Here is a 17,060-nt window from a genome sequence, read left to right as displayed (position 1 = left end):
GGTTCAAATGAGGAAAGGCTTACGGTGGATACCTAGGCACCCAGAGACGAGGAAGGGTGTAGTAAGCGACGAAATGCTTCAGAGAGTTAAAAATAAGCATAGTATATATATATATATATATGTATGTATGGATAGAAATAAATTAGTATATAATACAGAACAGACAATCGACCTGACCATGATAATGCAATTAAGTTATTTATATATACTGGCAAAGCAGCAGAAGAAGAACAGAGTGTTTCTTGAGTACATTTGTCTCATTAAGAAGTTCTAAGAGAATTGCCATCATCTTTAACTATAAATTATTATTAAATTATCATAGTAAACTGCTCCATTATAAATCATTTCTGACATGACAATCATTTTTATTAATTATTCCCATTACTGTGGTCATTACCTGATGAATATGATTTCAACTTGACCTAAACTATATCTTTCCATTAAATATAGGATAAATTATTATTAATTTTCCCAATAACCTTAGCTCAAATAAAAATATATCTCTAGATTAATTGTCTCATTAGTTCATAGGTAGACATCAAGACCCCTTAAACTTAACGCTTCATTATGAGTTCCATTGTAGGGATGAAAATTTTGAAACATTGGGAAGGGTAGTTTGGACATTCGTACAAATGATACAAGTTATTATAGAATCCGAATTATTATTCTAAGTATTAATACTATATCAGGGTATTAGCATACTAATCGATTCGTCCTAATATCATTGGAGATCGATACTAATACCAACACGAATCAAGTAATCATTTTTTAAATTACGTTTTATACAATTTAATTCCGGCAGTTTTGTATATATCTATATTGATACTTAAAACCTTGATTCAAACAATATGTATAGGGCATCCCACCTCCTGAAGATCTCAACTCTGTATCGTGAAATTAAGATTGTGTTTGGTATGATTTCTTGGAATCCATTACTGAACTAGAATGCATTCTATCAAACGTAGTCATAGTGTTCTCGGCCAAGCATTCTCGAATTCTCGATCGACCATATTTTGCTGTAAATCTAAAAGCATTGGTACACATCAATCCTCAACCTGTTTCAATGGTGTGTAGGTATCAATGTAGTTTTCTCTGCCTAAAGATTTCCAGTCATGATCCTAACAGTAGCTTGGAGTAGTATTGAAGAAGCATTTAGTGCTTGGAATTTAAAAGAAAGCCGTTAGTCAGTCCGCAAGAACCTTCTTTCAAGTTCCAAGAGAGGAAACTTCTCCCGCATGATCTGTATAGTCAATCAAGAATCTCTAAATTGGTGGAACCAGGACCTGACGTGCATCTGTTGTAAATGTGAACAAGAATTGATTGCCACCTCTTTGTTTCAAGTGATTTCGCTAAAAAGGATTTGGATGGGTAGGGTTATGGGCCTACTGAGTATTAGAATTGAATGATGGGGTTGATGACTCTGTTTGGTCTCCTTTTATTGATTTTCATTCAAAACTGGGAGTTCTTTTGGTTCATCTTTATTATCCTGCTCATATGTTCTCATATGTATTTCATAACTGATTTGCCTTAATGTGTGCAGAAGGGAGGTTGGTGGCAAAGGACATGAGTCTTCTCCAAGGATTTGAAGGAGCAAGGTTATTTGGGTTTGATTCCATAGAGGCAAGAACATTCTCCAGGGAGTTGATGCTATCTTTCTGAAGCATTAATAGCAGCGAGATTTCCACCTTTGAGTGGTCATTTTGGCCCCCCTCTCTGAACACAGGAGCCATGCTGTTTTTCTAAAACATTAACAACAGCGGGATTTCCACCTTTCATGAGAAGAGGGGTGATCATTTTGCCTCCCCTATCTATGAGCACTATAGCCACACTGCCTTTCGGACTTTCCTTCATCAATCGAGGAAGTAGGAGAGGGTCCTGATGTGACCCCCCTCCTCTCCATATCTCTCTCCTATCGTAGTGTAGATGGGCCATGACCTCAAGAAAACTTGGTCCTTTTATTGATGTTATGGCTAAGAAGGCCAAAAACAATAGAATTAGGCATTTTGCAGTGAAGATAGAAAAATGTGTGATTTACCAAAAACAGCCTAGATATGTTTTTCTACTATATGAGTTTGCAAGCGAGAAAGGAAGATTGAAATGCCAGCTTGACGGGTCTTAAATCTATTAGATTAGATTAGATAGAATTAACAACAATTATGGTATACTTAATTTATTTTAGTGTGATTTTCATTTGATAAGAAAGAGCTCTAAAAGAGGAAGCAAGTTGATGGGAGTGGCAATTGCTTCCTTAAAATTTCAGGCCCCACCTACTAACCCCACAATAATTTTCTATTTAGGACGGTACTAAAGTACTTAAGCAACGCAAGACTTCCACCACTACAGCATCTAAGGAGGGTCATAATGTACAAACCCCCAACCAAGAACTCACGATGGAGTAAACTTACTGTTGCGCCACAGCATAGACAATTGGCAAAACTATTTCCCGAAATTGTATCGAACTGGGGGCGATCGATTATTATAAACCATCACCGTTTAGAAACATTTAGAACTGTTAAATCTAATATAATCCATTAAAACAAACTGGTTAAGAACCGAATAAAACCAAACTGATTATGAACTGTATATAAAACAAATCAAACCAAACCAATCGTAACCAGAACCAAAACAGTTCCTGTTTCGATTTAGACACTTGGAACCATCTAATAATCGATTTGACTTGGGTTTTGTGTCAATTACAACATAAACAAAATCCAACCAAACTGTTCAAACAGAACCGTACCCACCAACACTCTTACAACTAACCAAGATTAGTGAAAATACTAATACGAACTACATGTATGAAAATTCCAAGAGCATTTCCGTTGGGGATTCCAAGATGAAATACAGATCCATATTTGTGGTGGAAGAAACAGATAGAAAACCTTACAGTTTACACTTGGGGTAATGCATCACTGGTTGTTTCGATGATAAGGCAATACATCTCTCAAATTCAACCTCAACAATCCCCATTACTCAACAATTGTGCTTAGAACAACACATCTCCAGGTTTGTACCCTATAAAACTATAGAATCATATGATGATGCACTTCCCCTGATTCATGGTCACTCTCAGTTAAGGGCAACCACAGACTAGGGCTGTACTTTATCTTCAATTCTACTACACCTTAAAAGCATAACCCAGCTAGCCCTTGAAGATCTGGTTCTTTCACCACTACTTCCTCTTCTCCTCTCGCACATAGCAGATCCATACCTCTTCCTCACCTCTTGGTTCTCCCTGATTTCAGTCCCCATCAGATGAACAATTACACCTTGCTTTTGTCTGCCTGTCTCCAATCAACAAAAACTAAACAGAATCAGAGGAAAAAGGGTTGTAGAGGGTAATGGTGCCAACGCTCAGACTCATGATTCTTCTTCCAAATGTTTTTTAACCCAACTAAAGCATTGGTGTATATATATATACACACACCCAATGATCTAAAACAGAGATGACTGAAAACAAAATTAACATGGCAAATTAGTTGACCATGTCTGTTTTGGGAGAGAAATATCTAAGCAAGCACAGCACAAATGACTACACCAAAGAGATGCAATGGAATGGTTTCATACAAGGGAAGGCCACGAGGTCATTTCATGTGAAGAAGAGAGATGGAGAGAGAAGAAGCTAGCGTGTACCACCTTCCCTTGGCAGCTAAGATAACATTTTCCCTTGTGTGTTTTTCTTTTCTAGTCTCAAGCTCTATCATAGGGGCGCGCTTGGTCCAACAGTAAGGTACGAATGTTGCGACCTGAGGTCAAGTGGTTGAAAGTCGAAACAGCCTCTCGACATTCTCAGGGTAAAGCTGTGTAGTTCTCGCCCCCTGGAGGGCCTGGACCTCGCACATGTGGGAGCCTCGTGCACCGGGTACGCCCTTTTCTCAAGCTCTATCGAACTAAATTATCAATATAATCCTAAAACTTCTTTTACTAAACAACACCCACCTTGGAATATGATTTAAGAACCAGTGTTGGACTTGTTACTGCAGCAGCTTTCCATTGTCATTGTTTTAATTGCTTCTCTTGTTCTGAAGAACAATATCTCTGTGACGAATGATTGGAAGGAAAATTTGAAGAATGGGATGAAATAAGTTTGTTGCGCAACACAAACATATCAAGGGTTGAAGGGGTTGACCATGCGGCCACAGATTCTCTCTTGTTGCTTGAAAGTACTGGTAAAACAAAGCAGGAGTTGTGGGGTATAAGAAAAAAACCTGATTTTCTAAAGGTATATTTTGTGCTTGAAGACTTCAGGAAAGAAAGAGAGGTGATGGTATACTTTATTTGAGGCATTGAAAAGATATTTACAAGATTGTATGAAATTATAGGGTACTAAAGGGAAGAAAGAGAGGTGAAAGTATGCTTTATTGGACGCATCTTCACAAGTCTTAAGAAATTATAAGATTACTAAAGGGGAGAGAGATTATCACACTTTTCAAGAATGTTCCATTTTATATAAGTAAACAGGAGAGTGCATATTAAACCATAGCCAGGGTAACAAGGAAAGACCACCTATGCTAACAGGTACGCTGGGAAGGAAGTAGTTATTGAGTCGTGTAACAGCACCTCCCTATCGCCAAGTTTTTGTGTTGCTCGTCTCTGAGGTAGTCACTCTGCCGTTTAAACATAGCTTATTGATCTTTACGTGATCCCGGGTTCAATAACCCCAAAATCTGGGTCGCTATGAGCCCACCCGTGTTAACTCAAATCAAATGTTCGGAAGTAATTCTGTAATTTCTGTGAACGATATAGGAACTGATGGGAGAGAACAAAGGACTTTGGGACAAACCAGTATCTAACTCAAAAGGTAAATTAGAAATCTGGAAGCAAATATAGGGGTGGGATAAAATAAAAATGAACTTATTATTCATGGGCTTTTATGGAATTTGGATAAAGTAAGCAAAGACTTATTATTCATGAGCTTGTATGGAATTTCGTGACTAAGTCCTTGAACATAATAAAAAATAAAGAACTCATCTTTAACCTCACAATAGTTTATACAGGGGGCAAAGACAGATTTAGTTCGATCGGGAGGACTCATAAGACCACGATTTGGCCAGAGAATTCAGGCTAAGAATCCTTACTACTAGCCCCTTTGACTGCAAGTAATAACCAGCCCAAAACAGTACCTGAAGGAAGAGATATGAGGTCTGAAATCAATTCAGGCAATAGCGTAGATGCCAGAATTGGTTGCTGAATTCAACCTACCAACAGGTTAAGGAGTTGAGGGGTAATCAAATCCTAATGTTTGGGTCGCCTATGAAAGGAGAACCCTCTCCAAAAATTGAGGCTAATCAGACTTACAAAAAAGAGTTTTTGATTGACTCCTATGAATTCCCAAATTACGTCCAAAAAAGGGCAACAGTAAGTGAAAGGAAGTAAGCAGGAAAGAGAAGTAAATAAGTGAGGATAGAGAAAAAAAAACAAATAAAGACAATAGAGGAAGAACCTATAAAAAGGAGAACATCAAACTTTAAACAAGAAAAGGAGTTGAGAGGAGAGGAAATAGACCTGCACACGCAGGTCTGGGCAGCAACATGGTAATCACTTTCATTCAATTTTCCACAAAAAACTGTCCCTATCGTTGGATTACATCCAATATAAATAAGCAACACTCATATTCTCATATGTAACTGACTACAGTAACCAAACCAAACTGGGAACCTAAATAACAATCAAATCTCCTACCTATACCTACTTCCCTAATAAAATAAATTTATAAAATAATCCCACATTCCCAATATCATGTGACTGCATCAGCTCACATGGTCATGATGCATGTCATTCCTCACCATTTCTCCTATGGTCATTTTAGGCCTACCCCTAGCTCTTTTTTGCTCCTTCCATCTGGATCAAATCACTCCTCCTTACTGGGATGTCCTCAGGCCTCTCCGAACATGGCCATACCACCTCAAACGATTTTCACGAAGCTCGTCGTTGATCGGGGAAACTCCCAAATCAGCTCTAATATGCTCATTCCTTACTTTATTCTTCGTAGTTTTCCGACATATCCATCTTAACATCCTCATCTCAGCTACACAGCTTCTCTATATGACTCTTATTAAGAGCCCAATATTCCATCCCAAACATCATAGTTGGACACACAACAGTCCTACAGAATTTTCCCTTGAGCCTTAAAGGGATACGCCAGTCACACACCACTCCGAACGCACCTCTCCAATTCATCCATCCCATTTTGATTCTCATTAAAACATCATCATCTATGTCACCCTCTTTATTTATGGCTGGCCACATATATCAAACATAGTTACTTTGTGGAATCTCTCTCTCATCAATTTTCATTGTTTCATTATCCATGATAGAGTAGCTAAAGTCACACATCATATACTCCAACTTTGATCTACTAATCTTAAAACCTCTTGTTTCCAGGGCTGATCTCCACATCTCCAACTTAGCTTTAATCCATGCATTGGTCTCATCCACTAAAACTATGTCATCCACAAAGAGCATACACTAGGAGATCTGTAAAATGTTCTTGGTTAACTCATCCATGATAAGAGCAAACAAATAGGGGCTTAAGGCCGATCCTTGATGTAACCCAATCGCAATTGGGAATTCGTTGCCTTGACCTCCCACAAATCTCACACAAGTCACCACGCCCTCATACATGTCCTTAATTATCTCGACTTATGTACTCGAAACCTCTCTTCACTAGGACATACAGGATTAAATCTCTAGGGACTCGGTGATTTTCCATTACCCATGAATAAAAAAAGCAGAAAAAACTACAAATATACTGATTTCATAACAATAGCACAGGTGAAGGCTTATCAGACCTCACAACTAAAGATTATTGAGGGCAGCTTTGGATGAAATGGGCTCACATAAACACCTCATTTTTCTTATTATCAACATACAAATTTGCAACTAGAATCAAAATTTTGTTCCAGCGAAAGCACATATAATAGAGAAACTTACATTTTAATGGCAATCGCATTGCGCCATCATGTGCCACCTTTGTAAACGTCTCATGAAAACTGTTTACCTGCTGGCTGTTCTCAAATGCTGTAGGTTCATCTCCTATCCAGGCCTGCTAAAATAAACCAGCAAGCACATGCTTTCATATTACTCACAGTAATCACCTCCGTGGCAGGGGTGGGTGTGTGTGTGTGTGTGTGTGTGAGAGAGAGAGAGAGAGAGAGATCCAAGGTGCAAATAGTGCCTATACATCTTCCCTGGTCAATATCAACTAATAGAGGAAGCAATACAGCAGTTTAACGCAAACATAATCCTCAAAGCTCCAGAAACTTTCAAATTCATTGTTGAGCATGTTTAGAGCATGTTTAGAAAGGAGTGAGCACAAATTACTGGAATTCAATGTTCAAAATTATGCTGCACCAAGTGTTGCAGATAATTTCTAAAATAAGATGAATACAAAAACAAATAACAAAGGAAGAGATTGCAGGACCCAAACCAAGTTAACTCAAGTGTACCAGACAAAAAACCACTAATAAAACCAACCTAACTGTACCACGCAAGAGATGGCAAAAACAACTTAAAGAGCTAAGGTCGAATTATGATGGAATATTAACCAATTATGGCAATACGAAAGAGATTAAGAGAGAAGAAAATACTAAGCCATCAATTTTCCAAGCATCCAATAAAAGGAGGAGGATCATTACTCCAAACTCTATAATAAATCATGAAACAACTGACAGTCACAGAGTAAACTTTCAGATGGAATGGAAATTTTAACATAGATGAAAATGAGCATACTTGCATATCTTTGCAGGGAACCATTGCCATTCATAGATATTAGTCCAAGCCTTCTTTCTTGACCCAAAGATAGAATCTCTTGCATCCTCTCTGGCCAGTCTGAATTCAATCTCCTGGCGAAATCCTCCACTTCCCTGCATTAGAGAGAACACCCATTGAACCATGAGGTGGCAATTTTCAAAAAAGGAAGAAAAAGAAACATCATGACTATCAACAATCAAGAAGTGCCAATCTTCTTGAAGTGTAAGAAGACTGCAAGAAGATTGACAAGATAAGACATGTGTTGATGTATACATTGAAGCTGCCCTTTCCCTAACAGTTCGAGCTTTTAGGTGAAATGGTAGTGAACATGGTATCAGAGCAGGGAGGTCGAATGTTCAACTCCTGGGAAGTGCATAGGAAGAGTTTTCTTCTCCCTTGGTATCGCGCAAAGGAAATGCCGTGTGAGCTCCACGTGTAAGGACCATGGGATCTTAGACTGCACATGCGGGGGAGCGTTGATGTATACATTGACGCTGCCCTTCCCTAACAGTTTGAGATTTTAGGTGAAAAACATGAGCACACACATTCTTTTTCAGGTTGTGTTCGGGTTAACACAAATTTTTAAATTGCGATCAAATGGGCCGTCTTAAAAGAGAGTTTTAAATGATTTACACTTATAAGATCCACATTCTTGAAGATATTTGCTTTAAAATATCTAAATGACGACAGAAATGGATGCTGAAGAAAATGTTTAAATTCTTCTGACCCTCTTGACAAAAGAACACCTAGAATTTGCCATCAATGGGGCCTTACCACCGTTTTCTTGTCCCCCATTGATTTTTGTTGGGTTTCTGTTCCAAACTCACTTATTCCCCATGAGAGGGCCAGTTTTCGGGTGAAGATAAATGTTGAACTACATTCCCCACCCTAACTTCGTATGAAAAAACAAGAACTGCAGTCACAGAGCCACATTTATTTTGGATCATTAGATTTAGACCTAACACACAGCTTTGACCTTAGGCATTGAATAATATCCACCTCTTTGATAAACCTTTACACATCCTAACCTGCTTTGTATAGGGTCCTGAGAGAGCTGGACTGGGACCGGAACCAGACCTTTTTGTGTATGTGTGTGTGTTTTGGGGGGCACAAAGTGGCCACTCTTAGGCTCAAACCATGCATCTTCATGCGGGCAGATCGAGCTTTTTACCATCACACCAAGCGACAACCTCATAATATAAAGGACCATAGATCAAGGGGAAACAAAATTATAAAATTCCAGCCGATCGGGCTTATCAAAAAAGGGGGGGGGGTCCAACTGATCAGCTTCTGCTATCATTAGTTGCATTTCAAATTAAGCCTCATAAATATTTCTTTTTCTTTTTTGACATTGTGATAAGCCATGTTGTAGAGTGGAAGCTAGGAAACAAAAAGCTCAAGAAAGAAACAGGACACTGAATAAATGACAAAGCTGGTATTACAAATAACGTAAGGGCATCAAATCTTTTAGTTCTATCGTCACAAACTCACAGCTTACAACAGTGTTAACAAGAAATTGAAACAATTAATAACACTCACTTCAATGAAAATAGTATAACAGTCAAATATGTTGCCGCACAGCATGCTCAAAACGCCAGGCCAGAATATTGATCAAAATGGGCAATAGTGAGGATTTTGCAGATTGAAAAAAAAAAGATGCCTGAACATATAGAGCTCCATAAGATCCCACAAGAAATATAATTAAGTTCTAATTGTTTCTAAAAAAAAATAAGAGCATCAGATAATCCTTTTGGAAATCACAATTTTTTAATCATTATATACTAAACTAAATAGGGGGTGAATTTAGTTCAAAATTAGGAGATAGGCGAACATAAAAAGGGGCAAGGAATAGGTATGTTTGAAGATTATCGATCCCAACTCCAAATGTAAGTGAAGTATCATCGTGTTTCGCAGCAAGGGCATGTGATTTCTCAGTGGAGGGTAAATGATTTTGGATTCTAGGAAAGATCTATGAATCTGCTTTCCCCCTTCCACTGCATTACCTCTTGGGGGGAAAAGAAAAAGAACAGAGGATTCCCACACCTATCCTCACGGGAGGTATGCAACCCATGCAGTTGAACATGCATATAGAATATCAAAATTACAGAGATACACCATCTCACCTATCAATTTCTTCCTTCATCGCAGGGTCGAGTTCATCGTCAATATCACAATCATCAAACTCAACCTTAGGTGAAAAGCCATCATCTGAAACTGGTAATTTAGCTGGTTTACTGCGACTGACCATAAAAACATTTCCAGACTCATCTTCTTTACGGCATGCAGAAGTGAGGCCATCCATCTCCTAACACAAGTGAAAATGATTAGTGAGTCAACCATTTCAATGAGATGTATGTGTTATTCCAAAACAACTTTTCACGACGAATGCACTGACCTTGTGGTTTTGATTTAGATTGTTTGATGAAGGATTTAAATGGTCTTTTCTTCTTCGGTTTTTCTTTTTATGTCTAGGAGCTCTAACCCCCTTGGAACCTGTGCAGACAGAATTCCATTGCCTTTAGTTAGAAGAAACTTCCAGTACTTGTACAATAGGTAATTAAAAAATGTACACATCACAGCTTCGTCGAAATTTCAGTTGTTTCAGTTGAAAATTTCAGTAATTTCGGCCATTTGCCCTCCCAAATGGCTAAACAAATCTCATGGGAAAAATGCACTATTTCGGTTGAAATTTTGCTAATTCAGACTGACCAAAACGAAACTAACATACGAGTTTTCGTATATTGGCAAAAGTCTATGGTTTGAATCGCCCTATGGAAGTGAATAACTTCCCAAAATATCAGGAAGTAAAGAGGGGGAACGAGGAAGATAGAATCTGATATGGAAGGAATGTTGGTGCCACTAGAGCAGGGTACCAAGGGTATCCGATTAGGGAGCTCAAAAGTGAAAATTAGGGAACCAAGAAGAGAAACAAGGAAGAGAGTAGGAAAGAAGAGAAGGGAACAACAGCCAAGCTGCTCAGAAAACACAAGCTTCAACCAAACAAACAAACAAACACAATTCATACATCTAATCTCCAATGTATAAGATGCACATTTGAAAAAAAAAAAAATCCAATAAGGAAACTAACCTTAAGCAAAACCCTGCATAGATAACTCTATCTAAAACTCCCATATAAAAAGATAGGGAAAAGGAACCCTGCCAGTCTGGCGTAGGAAACGCCCGGGCATAGGTGGGTGAGAAAAGACCGCACTGCCCTCCTGTGCGCTGCAGTTACTCCTGCATGTGCTCTCATTGGCCCGCGTGTCTGGTGATCCACATCAACTCTCCCCAGCTTGAAAAATACTTGACCTCGAGTTTTGTAGAGTCGGGGAATGAGCTTCACATGATGTACATTCGACTACAGCCCATCAAAAAAACTATAGCAACTCATGGACGTTTGGAACGTAGTCTTCAGGTCATGGAGCTTTCTCTTTAAAGAACCAGGCGGGATTATGAATTTTGTTTTCTCATCTTCAGAAACACTATCAATTATGAACGGTGTGTTCAAGGAGTCCCCCACAATTCCTGCTCCAATGGACTAAGGAAGCGCGGAAGCGCCGAAGCGCAATGTCTTCTTCTTACAACTCAGTGATGCGAGGAGGTACTCTAGGAGTCCCCCACAATTCCTATTGACACACACATAGATCAAAATCATAAATTGGGTGAGTAGACAATTGATCAGTGATGTGAGGAGATACGAAAGAGGCAAAGACTTGTTCCCAAGCTGATTTATCTTTCTCTCTCTCATCCCGAGATAGGATACTCTTGTTGGTGTAGTTAGCCAATTCCCTAATGCTTCTAGAACTGGTCATATGGAAGCTGTTTATCGTATTCTTAGGTACATGCGGTCAGTCCTAGGGAAGGTTTATTGTTAAAGAAAAATGATTGTCTAAGGATTGAGGCATAAAAATGATTGTCTAAGAATTGAGGCATACATTGATGCTGATTTTGCTAGATCAATTAGAAACTGAAGGTCAACTTCAAGATATTGCAACTTTGTTGGGGGAAATCTCGTAAACTGGAGAAGCAAACAAATTGAAATGGCCAGACCTAGGACAGAAGCAGATTTAGAGCTATGGCTCATGAGGCGTGAGTCACGTGACGGTGTGTGAACTGTGAACTTCAGCAGCTGAAAAAAGTTAATTTGAGAATTGGGTTTTGAGTTAGATAAACCCATGAGACTGTAATGTGATAACAAAGCAGCCATTAGTATAGCACAACAATCCAACATAACCCCACCAAACATAATGAAGTTGATTATCACTTTATATTAAGGAGAAACTTCAATCTGGATCTCTCTCCACACGTTTTAATGTTTTATTAGGCAAGCTAGGAATGTGTAATATCTATGCCTCAGCTTGAGGGGGAGTGTTGGTGTTAGTATATATCATGTAAGGGTATTCTAGGAATACTTATGAGTATAGAATAGGACTTAGTTTAATGTAACTTTTCAGTCTTTTATGGTAAGTAATATATTAGGGGAAAAAAGGGGGGGGGAGGGGAGAAAGAAGATGAGTGCAATTAGTCAGGAAGAAAGGAAAAGGGTGAGATTCATTTTTCTCAACAGTACCTCCATCACCTCCATTGATAAATGACAAGAGATCATCAACGGAGCGTTCATCCACATGCTCCTCTTCTACTTCAACATTCTGCTATATATGGTAAACCATTGTTGTTAGTAGTACTAATGAAACAATAGCATTGGGTTTTGCATGTTTACACTACAAACACACAAATCCCAAAATTCAAGATTCCACAAAATAAGAACACTAAAAGTCACCAAACAGTATTGAAACAAAGATGAGCTACTCACTTTCATTTTCTCTTTCTCTTTAAGTTCCTTTCTCTTTCTGGCATAAAGCCTATTCAATAGTCGGATTCGTAGATCATCAGCTGTGTTTCTCAAAGGCTCCAGCTTTTCTTCCTGGTACCAATCACAATAACATTAAAAAAAAAAAAAAAAAAATACAAATACAAATATGGAGAACATTTGGATCACATGTCGATTCCTTCAAACGACGACAGACCTCAGTAAGATCATCAGGCAAATGAAATGTCTCACGTATCTCCTCAGGAGTTTTCCCTTCAATCATGCGTGCAAGTGCACGACTGGTAAGATCAACCAAAGGCTTCAACTGGAGGCTGTCAGCAGCAGACGTCAACTCACATAATCTTTTTGTGTCTATCCGAATGAACATCTCATCGAAAGACTTCCGCTCCTATGCAAGACAATGGCAATGATTCAAACACTGCTTGCCTAATCTTTATTTACTTAATAGTAGATGCCCATTTAGTGATTTTATCATGGAAATTATGATAAATGGTCAAAAACTATGTAAATTAATATTGGACCATCCTAGGAAGTTTAATTAATTCTACGAACAATCTAATATAATTTCCTGCAACCAGAAGTGATCAAGGAGGGGAAAATATCACTCCAAAAAATGAAATGAAACTAATAGTCAGAAATACACCAAACCTTATTTGAGCGACCTGGTAATTGATGGAACCGACAATAGTCAAGTATTAAACTCAAAATGGATGGATTAACCCTTTGTGGTAGTGAAATAGCATAATTCTTTGAAGATCCCATGCCAGTCTGAACTATTTCTTGACATATCATGGGACAAAACATGGCAACCTCTTCTTCCACTTGTTGTATTGAGCCATCAGCAGTTTGGAGCCAAATATAAGATTTCATGACCTAAAAAAGCATAACAGAGAAATATAGTTTCAGAAAATTTGCTTTTATAGACAAAACCATGAACCAAATAAGCAAAGCCAGTGGAAGTAAATAGTAAGTATAAAAAGGCCCGTAATTGGGGCAAGTTACATACAAGGCTTAAAGAATCAGTATCGGATATCATATTGGGGGGCTTATTTTAAGAGACATATCGACGTATCGCATTGTACGGGAGAGAGGGGCTAGATACGCATGAAATGATTAAGAAACACATGTAAATGCTTAGGATACATGCAAAAATACAGTTTTGAAAAATAAAACACCATAAATAACTTATGTATGGCCTGATAATAAGATGTTAGATGGTCAGATTCAATATCTTTTACATGGGGGATCAATTAGGCCCAACTTTTGTGTATAAGTTTGCCCAGCCATATCCTGATTACCTGTCAATCTTGAACTCATTACAGACTCAAGTAGCCCATTTTTTCTAAAGTGTCTCCTTGACATGTGGCTGAATTGCAATAGTTGACTTTCTTTGTAGATCTGATGGAGTTCCTTTCTCCTTGACAGAGTAGCCCAACTTTTGTTAAAATTTTATTTGATGCTAACTGTGATTAACTTGTTTATAGTGTTAGTGTTATTATATGCCGAGATGCATGTAATCACATCAATCATGTTAAAAAGTAAAAATAAAATAAAACAAAACAAAACATAACAAGAGAAAGAAAAGGGAAGAGCTGAGGTTATGCCCTTCCAGCCTTCACGAAGACCAAGTCTGAGGACAACTAAGGAAATGTGTCGGTGACACTCACGATGGCGACACCCATGAGGTCATGATAGAGATCAACACTGGTAAGTCTCCTTTCTTTTGCGGCTGCGGCCACTGCTGCTGCTCTAGTGGCAGAGGCCTCTTATCCCCTGCACCTTCTTCTGCTTCTTCTTCCTCTTCTTCTTCTGCTCCGGTGGCTGTGGCCACTGCTGCCACCGAGCGGTAGCAGTGGCCTGTTCTCCTCTTTTCTTCCTCCTTCTCCTTCTTCTTCCTCTGCCTCTGTTTCGAAATCTGCAGGTAAGTATTGAAAATCCTCTCAAGTATTTTAAAAGTATGGCACTATATCGACCCGTATTGGGTTGTATCAACCAATACAGGTCAATATGGTGCAATACCTTTAAAATAATAATAATTAGTGTATCGGTGTGTATCATATCAATACCCGCCGATACCAATGTGTGTCAGCCAATAAGGTACAATACACACCAATACTTAAAACCTTGGTTACATACCCTAATCCTCGATCTTCTCGGAGATCATTAGATGTATCCAGGTGGGGCAGATACAAGAAGCACAGGAATTTGTGTATTATTAGGTACATAGGCATTTATCTAAATAAGTATATACAAGATTGGCATATTACATCAATGAGGAAGGGGAAAAACCAACTTAACCAACATTATCATATAAGCATACCCAGAGATTAGGATTTGATGCAAGTAATAGCTTACTGATACCCACATTGAATATACATCTTAAAACCATGTAGCAATGGGTCCAGGCAAATTATCAGGTTCCATAACAACCAAGCTTCTATAAAGGCTATAAAAATGTCAGGAAGTAGACAAAGCTCAAATCCACATCCCCCAACTAATTGAAATTAAAATGGTCTAGTAAAATAACAAATGAAATTTCACGCGCCAACGATGTAACATACCTCGGGTTTGATTATTGCCATTTCACCTTCTGACATTTAACACCACCTCCAAATGCATAAAACTTTAACTAAAGAGTGCTAGACAGACAACCTTGCACATCAAATTCCAATATTTGAGAGCGGCAAAGTAAATAAGACATCCCCGCTTGTCAAAAGATCGTAGTTGTTGAGAGGATACAGAATCTTTTCCAATGCTACTTGAAATGATATATTTCCCAGTCTGAGGAACATAAACATCAGCCTTGCTTCTTCAAAAGATTCTATCGATCTCTTCAATGTGCTCATACAAAAAGTAGAAACAACATGGCCACAATACAGCAAGATAACATGTTCAGGTCATGCAACACATGACAGACAAAGTTCAGTATCACTAACTGCAGATTGCCAACAAATATGCATTAGAGAGAAGTGCAAATCAGGTACAAAATAACTTCAATAATTCAGAAGTTATTCCCATAATTGAACCATCTTAAGTGATACATAACATAACCTGAAAGCCACGGCATTAAGCAACCACTTCGAACATCTGACACATATTCAACACTACTACAGTATAGGCTTCAACCAACATATAATATATGTCAAAAGTGGTATACCAATAAAAAGGAGTCACTTTGCCAAGGAGGAGCACTTTTAGAGTAGAATAATGTTATGCAGTAAGCATGCATAACAAACAAGACCACCAACAAAAATCTACACCAAAATCAAAAGCAAGAAAGGAAATAAAAAACAGAACAGACAAGCAGAACCCATCTCTATTTCCGCAAAATCAATTATCACATCAAGTTCCCCAGTGGGTGAAAAAAAGAGCGGCCTTTTTTGGTTCGTAACAAACATTAAACCTTTCCACAAAGGACTCTGAAATCCGACCTTACAATTGAAAATTGCAAAATAAGAGGAACCCAGGAAAATGAAAAATCTAGATAACCACAAGGCAAAAGCTATCTTGCCCCACAAATAGCCCCACGACAATAAAACACATGAAAGCAAATTTGAAAGAAAACCAGTCATCTTCAACAGCAAGCATCGAAGAAAAATCCAATAAACTAAACCCATATTCATCTCCACAACGGTTTTCACAACCTATTCTTAAAGTCGAAAAAGAAAAAATCAAAACGAAATTCCGCCAATATACTACCAACAAAAAACATTCAAACCATTACATATCAATACCCATGCCAATTGAAACTAAATAAATCATAAAAATTGCTTCCCATTATAGCAAAAAATACAGGAAAATGAGAACACAGGAAAAAAAAAATATCCACGAGGCAAAGCCATACACACCTGGTAGAGGAGACGAAATGCCACTAATAAATGAGAAACAAAACGATCAAAGATTCGAGAAAGCTCTTAACATTCGACGTTTGAAGCTTTTGCGAAGGTAAGAAGAAAATGGATAATGTGAGACCCAGAAGAGAGAGAGAATAGAGAGAGAAATGAAACGGGGTTTACGTAACTGGTAGGGTATAGGGGACAGAGATGGTTGAGGTTTTTCTAGTCTAGGGTTTTGTTATGACTTATGAGTACCTTTTCTTTCCATTTTCGATTTTGGGGTTACTGTTGTGTCCTGTATCTATGAGGTGTCGTTTTCTGCGCACGTCAGCAAACGATTAATATAGACACGTCAGCCACAGATCGACATAGACACGTTTCAGCTTACCACTTCGGGGATTACAGGATTACAGGATTACAGGCTAGGTTTATTTTGATCAAAATGTGTTCGTTCCTCCTCCTCTGGTTCATAATTTTGGCCTCAATTTCCTGAATAAGCCCTCTAGAAAGGTCTATTTTGATCATCTCATTTGTGGTATTTGGACACTTTTTTTTTTTTTTTTAGGGTGAAGTATTTGGACACATTTATATGAAACCAAAAGGAACCATTGGTTTGATTGCCATGTCTATTATTGTTGCAC

At 38.3% G+C, this 17,060-nt stretch overlaps 1 protein-coding gene across 10 annotated transcripts; it reads right to left on the bottom strand.

Annotated features, from left to right (window-relative positions):
- Positions 1-2,641: 2,641 nt before the first annotated feature.
- LOC122069267 (SKP1-like protein 21) lies at positions 2,642-16,817 on the bottom strand. Of its 10 annotated transcripts, XM_042633293.1 has the most exons (12): positions 16,432-16,817; positions 15,145-15,518; positions 14,251-14,486; positions 13,232-13,456; positions 12,780-12,971; positions 12,566-12,676; positions 12,323-12,404; positions 10,148-10,245; positions 9,876-10,057; positions 7,732-7,865; positions 6,934-7,072; positions 2,642-3,284 (listed from the first exon to the last, which is right to left on the bottom strand). In XM_042633293.1, exons 3-11 carry the CDS (start codon positions 14,263-14,265, stop codon positions 7,029-7,031), a joined length of 1,083 nt encoding a protein of 360 aa, XP_042489227.1. In that variant the 5' UTR covers positions 14,266-14,486; positions 15,145-15,518; positions 16,432-16,817; the 3' UTR covers positions 2,642-3,284; positions 6,934-7,028. The 10 variants fall into 10 exon arrangements, with proteins under 10 accessions (XP_042489227.1, XP_042489182.1, XP_042489174.1 ...); XM_042633248.1 differs by lacking the exon at positions 14,251-14,486 and having other exon boundaries at positions 15,145-15,837; positions 16,432-16,811; XM_042633240.1 differs by lacking the exon at positions 14,251-14,486 and having other exon boundaries at positions 16,432-16,811.
- Between the last annotated feature and the right edge of the window lie 243 nt (positions 16,818-17,060).

The sequence above is a fragment of the Macadamia integrifolia genome, chromosome 2 (genome assembly GCF_013358625.1).
Source record: "Macadamia integrifolia cultivar HAES 741 chromosome 2, SCU_Mint_v3, whole genome shotgun sequence".
NCBI lineage: Eukaryota > Viridiplantae > Streptophyta > Magnoliopsida > Proteales > Proteaceae > Macadamia > Macadamia integrifolia.
This window is presented reverse-complemented; position numbering and strand designations above follow the sequence as displayed.

What these genes read in the sequence shown, in the direction of transcription:
- LOC122069267 (XM_042633278.1), bottom strand. Translation starts at nt 15,180, where the DNA reads ATGTCAGAAGGTGAAATGGCAATAATCAAACCCGAG. An exon ending in TACCAGGTCGCTCAAATAAG is followed by an intron (nt 12,972 to 13,231) that starts GTTTGGTGTATT and finishes TGTCTTGCATAG; the next exon opens with GAGCGGAAGTCTTTCGATGA. An exon ending in TATCAATGGAGGTGATGGAG is followed by an intron (nt 10,246 to 12,322) that starts GTACTGTTGAGA and finishes CTGTCTGCACAG; the next exon opens with GTTCCAAGGGGGTTAGAGCT.